This window comes from Plutella xylostella, chromosome 8 (genome assembly GCF_932276165.1).
Source record: "Plutella xylostella chromosome 8, ilPluXylo3.1, whole genome shotgun sequence".
In the NCBI taxonomy this organism is placed as follows: Eukaryota; Metazoa; Arthropoda; class Insecta; order Lepidoptera; family Plutellidae; genus Plutella; species Plutella xylostella.
The window spans coordinates 10,284,384-10,297,665 of record NC_063988.1 but is presented as its reverse complement, the minus strand read 5'-3'; the positions used below and the strand labels follow the sequence as shown (position 1 = coordinate 10,297,665).

Below are 13,282 nucleotides of genomic sequence, written 5' to 3'. Positions count from 1 at the left end.
CCGTCGCCGCTCAGGTTCCATTGCTCTACCTCTTCTTCAAGACTCCCACCCAACCTTTCCACACCTACCACACTACGCCAGCAATAATAATAATATGTGGGGACTACTCGCACACGGTTATCCGTACCCAGGCTAGGGAGAGCCTGTAATATGGGTATCGGACAGCTGGTACATATTAAATATCAATATCAACACCCAAGACCCGAGTATAAATATCTGTCTTTAAACAAAAATCTGCCCCAGCCGGGAATCGAACCCGGGACCTTCGGCATAGCAGTCAGGGTCACTAACCACTACACCATTCGACCGTCGAATGTCCTCCTCTAGTGCCTCAATGCTCACCTGTTCTCCCGGAAGTGCTGCAGCAGGCGCAGCACGAGGCGCGGCATCATGGCCTCGGCCACGCACATGAGGTCGGCGGGCGCGGCGCCCGGCCGGTCCTTGTTGCGGTGGTTGCTGCAGAACCTGTGGGGAAGAGGGGGGTTATAGTTGGTGATTGGAGGTTGTGTAAAGCGTAGAGGGGGAGGAATAACATTCATATTGCATTCGTTTATGTACAGTCAGCTGCATAAGTAGCTATACATTTTTGTACCTTGTCAATCTGAAACCGCCAATCTATTCATTGAAACATAGACGGTTCGTCAGTTTGACAAGGTACAGAAGTGTATAGCTACTTATGCAGCTGACCGTACATTCCCGCGAACGAGGTACTTATGGCTGTAATGTTCCTTCTAAATTTATTGTTATTGATGATTTATGATTTCCTACTAATCTTCTAACATTAGTTACCTGCGGAGACTAGGCATATAAAATCAAGAAGATTATCTTCAAAATGTTATACCCACTATAGCGGATAATGTAAACGCTAAGTGACTCTTGTGTAAATTTTCCTGTAGCTATACAACAACGGCTTAAGTTCCTGACCCATCATTTACAAAAGTCTACATCACCCATTACCGAGATATCACAGATAAGCTTTATATAAATCTCTGTAATGCACCTTAAAAGCAAATCTAATCTGAGCAATTTATATTTTTAGTCGCATTTAAAACCACTCCAGCTAAATGCGTGTTTAGTGTTGTTATCAGAGCGTTGATAACGTTATCATACTCAAAATGTGGACACGTGATGTCAACAAGAGCATTGAAAAGTTTTAACTCTTCCAATTTGCCTATGGCTCCTGAATTATTGTTAACATTACCGAGAAAAAGACCATGCTAGGTATAAATTATAAATGATACCTGTAGATTTTCTATAATTTATAAGGTTAGTATAGTAGGTCCAAAAGGACATTATTTCATTGAGAGTATTCAAACCTATGATATCGTGTTAATAACCCAGAAGTTTTTCAACTTTACTACGGGTGCTCTGATTACTACTCTGGAACCCAAAAACATGGGTAAAATTACCGGAGTAAGTTTCGTTTAGTTCAAGGTGTGCGTGCGTGTGTAGGTGATCCATCATGTACTAACTCTAATCTAGCATGGCGCGGCCAAGGTCAGGCGAGGTGCAATGTCAAGGCCACTCGGCCTATTGTCTCAGCACTAAGTCAAGGTCACCACAACAATAATCAAACGTTCAATTTTAGTGCCATCATAATGACTTCATTATCTTTACTTATTGGCATTGTTTGAATACACAGAATGATAATCATACGTTTACTACGCTACGTTGCGTTTGAACAGTTATATGTATGTAGGTAAATTTTGTTATTATTACAATTTTGAGATATTGAATACTTTTCCATTTCCATAAATTTACACAAAAATCCACTATTGGACACTAGGAACCTACTGACTAATTTGAATAAGATTATCTGAATGAACCTCGAACATATCTGTCTCCATATGACAATGAGTGACTAAATCGATGGACCAGGCCAACGGCCCTAGCATGGGAACATTGCTTGGAAAAAATCATATTGTATTCTGTGAAAGAGAGTCTAAAATTGCCCCAAAGCAATAAACCATTCGACGTAATAAACGAGTCGCATCAAAACAGCTTTTTTTACACTTTGGCCGCGCGCCAGCGTCGACATCAAAAATATTTCTGCAATACTGTTCGTGCTAACATCTATAACAGGCACTACTTAGCCTGTCGTTTTGGTAAATAAAATAAATTTTTAGCACCCACTTAAGGCTCCTTAAAATCATTAAAAGTGCACAGTATTTCACCATAATGGAATATTTGCATACACCAGGTACACGAAGCTTTGGCTCGTTTCCAAAATCACCACAATACATAGATTATAATAATAAACCATGATAAAATCTACAAATCAGTTTTATCTTTGATGCATGAGAATGATTAGGCAAACATTGGCGACGCCTGGGGGGTTACTTCACACTGACGAAAAACGAACGATCCATAGCTGCTGTCGTGCAGTCGGCACGTTTAATACAACGATATAGAGTCGTGACTCGAGCAGCAACGCTCCAAAACTAAGATTTTCGTCATATAGAGTGACCTGCCTGGCCTCATTATGTAGTAGGACGATAGAAAGTCAAGTTCTAGGTCTGACACAAAACAGATTGTAGCGCGGATTAGTCACTCAAACAAACCTTACTGGGTCGAAGGAACATACTCGTGATCTAATGAGGAAGTTATTACGGTGACTTGTGACCGAACAACTGCATCTAATCAGTTATTATAATTAATCACGAGTAGTTTTGCAAATATGGAGCAATTAATGCAGTTGCTACTGTTTATCATGACTATGGACTTTTGGACATTGTTTTACTATATGAGTGATCAGAGGATGGTCTTATTCTTCTTATAGTGTCGACTAAAACAGTCGAATACTTTGGCTAAATTGGACAATCAAGACTGCATTGTCGCCAGCTATCCAGCTGCTTGAGACAAGATGATCATAGACCGAAAAGCGTAGGTCACAGCTTATCATCACCATCAGCCTTCTGTCGCCCACTGTTGGGTATAGGACGCCTTTTTTATATACCAATTTTTTCGGTCCTTTGCCGCTCTGGTCCACTGCCGCTCTGGTCTGCAACCCCGCAGATGTCATCACTTCTACCTACATATCACCAATACATAGAGCATAAGGAAGCCTGTGATCGTGACCATTCTGTCACATATTCTGTGTGCAACGCGAGAATGAGTCAGATCAATCCGACCCACTTATTGTTGAATGGCGATAGAGGTGGGCGAGTGAATGACACACATGATACAAGAAGCACATTAGTAATCAGAGCACGCTATTTAGACCTTCTGTAGGGCGCTACGATTGCGAATCTAGCAGTGAAAATGTTTTTGCATTATTTATGTAGGTACTGTATTAGGTCATTTGCTAGACCATACTGCTTAGGTATAGGTACCTATTATTTTCCATGTATTTAGTAGGCTTGCAACCGCTTTCTGATGACTGCGAATTGTTTAACTAAGAAATAACTGCGTTTTGTTATTACATCCGGTTCTCAAATACCTACGGATATCTACTTGTAATAAGAATTATTTATGAACATGATATTATCTGCGTACTAGTAAGTACAAGCTTTAAAAATACGACATCTGAATCGTCGGATGCAACTGAAATATATCTGCAGTTTGCTGCATAAAAATATCATAAACCCATAAATTCCGTACACGCTCCTTAATCCTTTCAAGAAGCGATGCATTCCCGTACGTTAGCGGACCGTAAAGGGTTTATGACGCGATGTCAATACCAATACTGCTGAGATATGGCCAGTTCTCACTGAGGTAGTAAAGTCAGGGTTTATAATGTGAGGATCTCTTTTGTACAGTGGAACGGACGCTGAGGTCGTTCCGATGCATGTCATATCGAAACGACAATAATTATGTCTTCATTTTTATGTGTATTTTTGGTTGAAGCTACTTAAATTTCAAATTAAATGAATCCATACAGAAATCGGAAATATCGGTCCAGTAGTATCCACAAACAGTCCAAGTTTAATTTGTTGAATTTTATTACAATAATATCACTTTTATGCTAAATTGATTGTGTTGTTCGTACATATTCTCCATAAAGGCTAGATAAAGATAATAAGATACGACATAAGTGCCCGCGGTGGAAGCACTCGCGGCAAATGCAGGGCGAGATGTCAGTAAGTACAGTAGTGCACAACTCACCCGTCCTCCTTCATGACGGAGTTGTCCCCGCAGTCGCACGCGCCGCCCGCCTGCGACAGGAACATGTTGAAGTCGTGCGTAGAGTGGTCCCCGCGGTGGAAGCACTCGCGGCAGATGCTCATGCAGGGCGAGATGCCGCACGTCCGGCAGCGGTACGCCACCACGCGCGGGATCCACACCAGGCCGCACTTGTCGTGCTTGTCGTAGCTGCGGACTGGAGAGAAAGGTACGGTTAGTGGAAGATACAGGATACGACTAAGTCTAAGGGCTCGTACACAGAAATGCGAATTCGTATCGTATCGCAAAAACGTCCCCATCCAACTCACAGGTGTTCCATAAGAGAGAGCATTACGTCGCGCGTGTTGCGAGCTCCCATCGTGCCAATTCGCAGTTTTGTGTATAGGCCCTTATCGACCCTTCCTTCATTGGAAGAAAACCCGTGCCCCAGCAGTGGGGACGTGATGGGTTGTGATGATGGTGATGATGACACAGGATACGCAATTCAAGGGTTTATCACACATAATGGATAGCGAAATAGAAGAGAACAGAGGAAAAGGGAAACAGAGAATAAGTGACCAACTTGAGAACAAGGCAAAGGTAGTGTAGTAACAAGAAATTAAAAAACTTTTTTGTAAATAATTGTTAAATTTTACTTCGAATTTCAGTTCGTACCCATTTTATTGTTTTGTCCAAATTTAGTAAAATTTCTATGCAAAGAAAGTTGTAATGAGACAAAATACAGAATAAATTTCCAATACTATTTGTTTATCGACAAGGCCAACGTAGTTACGTAGATGCAGACGCACTGCGCAAAAACATACAACATAATGAGAATGGCTGCATTGAAAGTAAAGAGAGTTTTCGTGAGCGGAGCTAAATAAATTATACATCTTGAAGGAAAAACTAAAATTCTAGAAATTACCAAAATTTGTTCGATACGTTCGATAACAATATGACGCAAGACAACATCGCTGGTTTTCTGTGCTAAAACATTTGCCATTCATCATAGGCATAGCTATATTACAATATTCAGCCTAGATGTCGATCGGTGATCCTCTATAAATACAGATTTTTACGACTTTATTCAATTTGTGAATATTTTGTTGCTTATTTAGAAATTTTGTTATTTGAATGAGTCAGTATTCATGAGATCATCAAATTAATGTTTTCGATTCATTATAAAATATGGAAAATTGGTGTGCAGTATGTAAAAAAATGGAAGGAAAAAGAGTTCCATGAGTAACATATTGGCACGACGGATATTTTTATGCGTTGGCGGACATTTTGTGGCGATGACTGCGTTAATGTCCTGTTTTGAAGACACCACCTGAATACGTCAGGTATTTTGCGTCCTTCATAAATTACCCTTGAGAGTTCAGTAAGGTGTGGTGTGGTCATACTGACTTATCATTGTCGAATTGCACAATGAATACACTCGCGAATAATGTTCTACTGATACCATGATATTTCTCCCAGATATTTTACTTCCAGATGTACAAATGTGTAAGCTTAATGGAATTCAGGCTGCGTCCTAGATCTTACATACGTAGGTTCCATAAACTCGTGACCTGAACAAGAGTGATCTCGGGTTATTTAGGTCACATTCTACAGGCAGATAAGGAAGCAATCAGATTTATATTTAAGCAAATAAAATTCTTCAGATCATACATGCAAACGACCGTGTAAACTGAATATAATGCCGCATATAACTATCTTAATAAATAGCTAGGCATAACATTTTGCTAATGTCGGGATATAATCAGTATATCCTGTACTGCAATAGTCTTCAACCCAATCCAGCTGTCCCCCGCCTTGTGTCCCCACAGCAGTGAAGACAATGGCCCAGTCACACCCGCTGCTCGCGGGCTACAAAGTCGTCATTACCGGCCGATGCACGCGGTAATTAGTGCTGATCGTGTGTCGATGCACGCCGCCTCGTCCACCGCTTCTGACAGTGAAAACTGCTGGTCATCGTCCCGCGCGATCAGCCGCGACGGACCTGCGCACGCGCCGCCCACGTGTGCACGCGCCCTTATTGAACCCTCAACACGCTTAATGACTTAATGGGTACGCAACCACATCGATTCCGCGAACATTGCTTTATGACAAGATAAAAATCTTAATTGACCACTTACGCTGTAAGTTTTATTGTGGAGAAAACGTTTTACGTCCGTGTGTGGTCTTTGGTTCCCATAAATAAAATTAATTTACGGCCGGAAAAACAGTCTGGGCCGAGTGGAGCACTAGTAACTTGAAATGCGTGATTATGGCTCTTCTGAGAGAGCAGAATAATCCATATCATAAACTCATCAAGAGGCGGCGAGCGGGCGAGCAGCGACCGGCAGCAAGCATTGGCATTTGGGCCTATTATCTAACTAGTGAGTTCATTAATCGCTGCAACCGGCGGCTCCAATTAGACGCGTGCGCGACCGTGTCGGCCACTCCGCTGTGTAAATGCTCTTTCTGCACGGAACTCCGCCAACATACACACCAGCCCTATTATACCTACTTCAATTTCTGAACCGCACATTTGGCGAACCTCAACAGAATTCACGCGACGGTGACAACGCATGATCTTCTCATCTGAATAATATTTAGACCTAATTTGAATGGCAGGTTATTTTCTTGGCAAGTGTTGTTGTCCAGTCACGATAGCTGGTGATATCTGATGATGAGTCAGCGGCCCCGCGGTCTGCAATTATTGATTGGATACTAATTAACTCATCATCATCACTAGCACTTGTAAATAAGGTGTTTTCGAAGGTGCTGCTCGGAAATACCCATAAAAGATCTCAATCAGCAATCAAAGTTTAACAACTTCGAGTGTTACACAATGATTTGCAATTTGGTTCTGTCTGCTCAGCTCCATCGCTGAACCGTGCGGACTAATTAATGACATACCAAAATAAATTGCAACATACATCGTCCGACTATTTCCTCGAACCGATCATGCCGAAGTTAAAGTTAGTGGAAATAAAAAAGGTGCAAATTAATTGCACTCGCCGTCGTCGTAGGCACAACGGTCAAACATATGCCTAGTCCGATAAAGTAGCAAATTGCAATATCTATGAAGTAGGCAGGCGAGTAAAGAACCTGCTGCAGTGGGGAGGGGGGGGCGGCACGTGTCCCTGCACGATCAGCTGTTGGCGGAGGTGAACGAACGCGCCTACCCGACCTCGCAGAAACACCCGCCCGTCGCCGCGCTCGCTGCGCCGGCCGACACCTCTGCAACTCCGCCGGGTTACTACTCACAGCTTCTAAAACTGATAATTCTGTGAGTCACTTACAACTTAAGAGCCTAAGATACGGCATGAATGCGCGACCTTCGCCAGCGCGGCGGAGGGTGGCAGCCGCGGAAGCCGCACAGCGCCGCCCCGCAAAGGTCACCCACCCACCGGCTATGTTTGCATCGTCACAGCAGGTTTCACAATTAGACTGGAATTGCAATGTGCCAATAACATGATACTCGACTCTCAATGGCCACTATAAAGCGCGCATGTCTCATAAGGATGTGAGCGGCATTCGGCACACTGGGCCGGCGACATAGCGTGCATTTTTGGTCACAGCGGTTCATCAACCTGGACCAAACCGGTCACTGACTGCTAAATTCCTAATGAATGTCGAAGACACAGAACTAAAACACAACTTGAGCATAACCTATTCAATGCAAGTTATTTACGGCTGTAGTGAACAGCGCGAGTTCAAAATATGTCGAGCATTAGAGTAATTAGACGAATATGGTATTTAGCGGATGGGTCTACGGGGCGATTCATTCATGCCATTGTCAACGGTGCGGCTTCTCACGTCGCTGGACCGTAGTCCCACGTGACTCACGTGAGCGGTGGAGGCAGCAGTGAGGCTTCAGGTACATTTGGGTCAGGCCGGCCGGGGCGACGACCTTCGCCTCGAGATAGATAAAAAACTTACCTTTACCGTGACGTAGACTCCCCACAGCGCCGGCTAATAATACTCTATGACGTATACCGACGTGGCGTAGATAATCCAGTCCCCTTATTATACATTCAACGATTCACAAGGAAAGGGATAGGAGCCTGGTCTTAATTGTAAATCAGACAGTTTTTCTGCTCTTTTCTTCGTTGTACTTCAAGAGTTTTTGTTGTGTTTCTTGTTTGCCCAGAGAGTTATGACCCCTTTGGTCTATGGTGCTCGACTCAGAAGAAATTGCAGCTGAGATCAAGTGTTTTGGCTTGCCAAGCGTGCGGTTCCGGGTTCGCTACCCGTCTTCTTTAATAAGACCGTTTTTTACAGCGTAATTTTATAATTTAGCTAGACAAGTGAAATGCTTTGTCCGTGTCCAGTAATGTTATGTACTTATCTACTGGCAACTAGGCATATGCTATAAAGGTAGCCCGCATAATTGATTTTATTAACCTTTGTTTCAAATACGACAAGCGTACTTTTTCCAGCAACGGGAATCTAACGGATCTGTTCCCTTTTAAATGACAAATGAGGCTGGTTTCCAACGTGTAATGTATTTCTGATGATTGTGAAATTAATTTGCCAGTGGAAGTGGTAATTTAATCTTCTCGGAAAGACGCGTTTTTAATCAGTTTTGGCTAATGGAGTTTTGATACCCCGTTATTAATTCAACACGCTATGGGACTTTGTCACTCTCACACGATGCTATAAAGTAATAGACAATCAACATGAGTTCAATTTATGAATAATTCAATATTATACTAATTATTATGCATCAATCTTAAGCTATCTACGAATGTCCAAAAGCGTCCAAGTGCAAATCGCATCCACCAATGAAGGGTTCCGTCGCAATAAAACGCTAAAAATATCAATATAAGATGTAATCATCAAAACATGAATAAGTAGGTACTACAGTACTTTCTCGAGGACGTTTTACATTAAAGACTCATCAAAAGTGTAGCTGTTATTACCGCTGTTGTACCGAAAGTTACCGCTGTTGTGGTTCGATCATAATTGCAATATTTGTTTGCAAATATTTGGTATCTTTTAAAGTCCTAGGTGAACCCATTTTAGCAATAGACCTATGCTCGAATACGACAGGGAGAGATTAGAGAGCTCCTGTCTCCAGGTGCGCTGCTACTAGAGATTAGGGGCCCGGAGTTGAGAAGTATAATATCCGCAATAATAGCGAAGGCTCGTCAAGCCTTATAGGTGGTGCAACGAGCTGATTCACCCGCTGTGTACACTCAGCTGCATTAGTAGCTCTGCACTTCAGTTTCTTGTCTAATAGGCGGTTAGTGATTTTGGCATGGTTTATAAGTTATAAGTAGCTATAATAATAATAATAGTATGTGGGGACATCTCACAAACGGCCATCCGTCCCCAAACTAGGCAGAGCCTATAATATGGGTTTCGGACAGCTGATATAACTACACATGTTATACATAGATAGATAAATATTAACATCCAAGACCCGAGAACAAATATCTATCTTTAAACAAATATCTGCCCCGGTCGGGAATCGAACATAATATGTACCTTCAGCATGGTAGTCAGGATCACTAACCACTACACCATTCTGAAGCTGATTGTACGATCGCGGTCGTGACATTGGAGCGTACAGAAATGGGCACAGCACCCGGCTGCTACCGACTGCGTCTGTACCTACTCGTGTTCAGTTCACTCGCTAGTTAGTGTGTCAAGCACAAAGCAAATCTTTGTGGTGTCAAGGCATCGATGAGGTGTGGTAGTTGCGAGTTTTCTGTTCTGTCACATAAATATTACTATCTCTGGTCCAGGCACAGTGTGCGTAATGCTCATGTTATAAGCTCGGCTTTTCCGAGATTTCCCGTGTGAATCCTGGGATAAAATATACCTTAATTTTATGTCTTCAAGCAGACAAGCTTTACATGTTAAAGAAGCAAACAAACTTTATAGCTTTTCATTTGCAGGGTGTCCCTAAAGTCAACTTCATGCCTTGGAGGGCTGCTAGGTCAGCTCAGGGGTGTCACAATTATCGCAGTAAGACCTGTGTAAGAAGTCGGTAGTTTTCGATATTGACACCTTTATCAATTTAAATTTGCTAATATCATCATCAGCCCATAGAGCATACTGTTGAAGATATGCCTGTTGTCTCTAACTTTCATTGCTTAGCTTTTAAAGTATGGTTTTAGTAATTTGCATAGAGTTGAGGCTGTGAACATAGAAGGATGACCAAATTCTGATTGGTTCATCAAAGTAAGTTGGGTCTATTCTATTCTAAGAAGTGGACAAAGTTCCTGTAAGTTGGTCTCTAGAGTAGAACCTTTATACTTTTTCACGACCCATCACATTCCCACTGCTGGGGCATGGTTATCCTTCCAAGGAAGTAAGGGTTTTAGGTCTAGTCCACCACACTGACCTACTGCAGGTTGGTGGACCCCATCTCAAGCAAAGAGAGAGAGTTGTCAGGTGTTTAGAGAGTTGTCAGGTAAGTGGGCAACCCGACTGTCAAATGTGTTTGAGCTGCCCAAAAACCTCTGACTAGGCTTAACAACCCTTAATTTCAGCTCGGCCAACCTAACACCCGAGTAAACTGGAGCAGAAAGCCTAGGTGTTGCAATAGCTGATATAGGTGCAGTAAGCTGGTTCTTTGATACTAAGCTGTATTTCATGTGCATGTCCATGTTTTAAAAGGTGAACATAAAGTTACAAGCATATTATACTAGTAGCGGTTCATTGTTAAATACAAGACAAAACATATCATATGGATTAACCTAACCGTAAAGGAGGTTTTCCACCAGCAGAAATTGCTATTGTATTGTCTTGCTCTCCTGACAGCAAACCACAACTTGGCTTCAGTACTTAATCTACAGGCTCCATGTCTGAGCACTATAGGGCTCAGCAGAACTTTATTTGGAAATAATTTTACCTCTATGTTTACATGTATTTTCTATTCTATTCTCTGTGGGGGTGTAAGTACCTGCACCTGGCTCTCTCGAGTGGAACCTTTGTGCATATCCCCAAGCATATGCAAGTTTCCGCACAATGTTTCCCTCACCATAAGAGGGATGGTATACATTGTACTTAAGTTAAAAGAACTCATTGGTACATGTCAGCACCGGAATTTGAACCCGCATCTCTTGGGTGAGAAGCGGGCGCTTACCCGACTGAGCTACCGCGCTCCTTTATCCGTATACATGTATAATCTACATTCTGCCTTGGAAGTAATCTTCATCAAAATCAATAACCATTGGTGTTGGACTATTTCTTAATTGGAGAAAAGAAACAGGCATAAATTATGCTGCTTAATATCAGAAAACATATCACACATGACCATCCAATCCCAAACTAGACAAAGCATGTAATATGGACAGATAGTCATGGTATACCTAGAATCTGGATAGATACAAAATATTAACTCTCAAGGCCCAAGTACAAATATCAGTCTTTAAATAAATATCTGTACCAGCCGCAAGTCCACCACACCAATAACTATTGGTGTTACATTATTTCTCCATCAGAGAAAAGGAACAGGCAAAGATTGTGCTGGATTGTACCCACCAGCTTACTCTATCAGTCTGGTAGCATTATTACATTGTTTAAATAAATAAAGGAATTATTGCATGGAAGGAGTTGACAAATTATTGAGGTGATCCTTGAAAGAAACCCGTGTGCAAAGAATGCTTATTGGCTGATGAGCTCAGACAGGTAGTAGGTAAATGAGGAAGTTTGAGGACAGAGTGTTGCACCCTTTGGGAGAGTTCTATGTCTTTTTATTTACAAGTAGCATTCATAAATCATGAAGTTGTCGCATAGGGCCATAAGGCTTAACATAGTGTCAACTTTGTTGGTAAAACACAGGTTTTACAGGATCTACCTGGTTAATTATGAAATAAACCTATTGGCTAACCATAGAAACATCCAAAGAACTAATAGAATGGCTCTAGACAAACTCAAAACTAGTATCATCAAAGAATGTCGAAGAAACATTCAGTTTTATTTGCAACTCTCAGGTTAAAAGGTTATGTTTTGATGAAAGTCAAGATATGTAAATGATTTGGAACTCCAATCAAACACTATTCTCGATTTCAATACTGGTATTACAAAAAAACAGACCGTGAATCTGTTTGTTGTCGTGACACAAGTACTTTTAAAGGTCACAAACAAAACATACAAAGTAACAACTTATTTACACATGGGTTTTGGGTGTAAGCTGTAGCACTCTTATATCAACGTATTGAGGAGGTATTTAGGTACAATTAGCACCAAACGGTGGTGTCACGGACGCTATTCTAACCTAGAAACAGCTAGACGAACAATGTCAAGGTGGTACAGTTAGTTTGGGCGCTCACCGATGGACGCGAACTCGTCCGGCGTGCGGCCGCCGGCGATGAGCCAGCGGCACCAGTCCAGCGTCTCCCAGTCGTCCAGCGTCTTGCTGGGGTTGAGCAGCACGTCCAGCAGCGGGCCCAGGTGCTGCGGCGCCCCGCTCGCGCAGTCGGCGTGGATGTACGCCGCCGCGCCGCGCTTCCCCTTCTTCATCAACACTATAGCCGACGAGTTCGACATGATGCACCACTTTTAACACAAACACTCACTTCGAACACATAGGTCACTGATAGTTTTCGCTCACTCACGGAAGAATCACCATTTCGAGTTTTACATAAGGCAATGAACTGTACACCGTAACGCCTTCGCGGTCAACCATGATGTGGCCGAGCTACAGAAGCATGGTTGAAGAAGGATGAACAGGCACGGTTAAAACACGATATGAATTGCACTTGGAAAAGATAAAAATAACTTTTACGCGATATCCAACAAAACGAACGTCGAGATGAGAAACAAGTCGACCATTTGTTTGGGGTTCTCATGTGCAACGGTAAATTAATCCTAGAAGTAGAAAAAATTGCTTTAATATTTTATACTTTTATCATTTTGTAATTATTTTCATTGATATAAAATTAATAAACTACAAAACTAATACAAAAAATAAATCCTAACTAATAAAATACAGAATATTATTGATAAGTAAAGGGAAGAAAACATTTTAATTTACCAAATGAATATATATTTTTTGCTATTGGTAACACAGGTTACAACTCGTAATTTTCCAAAGACATTCTACCTCAATATCCAGCGTTGCAAGTAGTTGCAATCATTGTTGGATTAAGAAAGTGTGTAGGGACGAACGGTTCAGTCTAAATATTTTGCGCAAAGTGCCGATGAAGCGAAGTTTGTAACTAAATTTAAGGATAGG

At 41.9% G+C, this 13,282-nt stretch overlaps 1 protein-coding gene across 1 annotated transcript in view; it reads right to left on the bottom strand.

Moving 5' to 3' along the window:
* The window catches only part of LOC125488493 (E3 ubiquitin-protein ligase Ubr3-like), a 59,167-nt gene extending 46,275 nt beyond the window's left edge, over positions 1 to 12,892 (bottom strand). The window contains exons 1-3 of the mRNA XM_048622579.1: positions 12,378 to 12,892; positions 4,105 to 4,318; positions 343 to 465 (exon numbers count right to left, since the gene is read on the bottom strand). Coding sequence (XP_048478536.1) covers positions 343 to 465; positions 4,105 to 4,318; positions 12,378 to 12,594 — 554 coding nt within the window. The 5' untranslated portion in view covers positions 12,595 to 12,892. The remainder of the gene's footprint in view (positions 1 to 342; positions 466 to 4,104; positions 4,319 to 12,377) is intronic.
* Between the last annotated feature and the right edge of the window lie 390 nt (positions 12,893 to 13,282).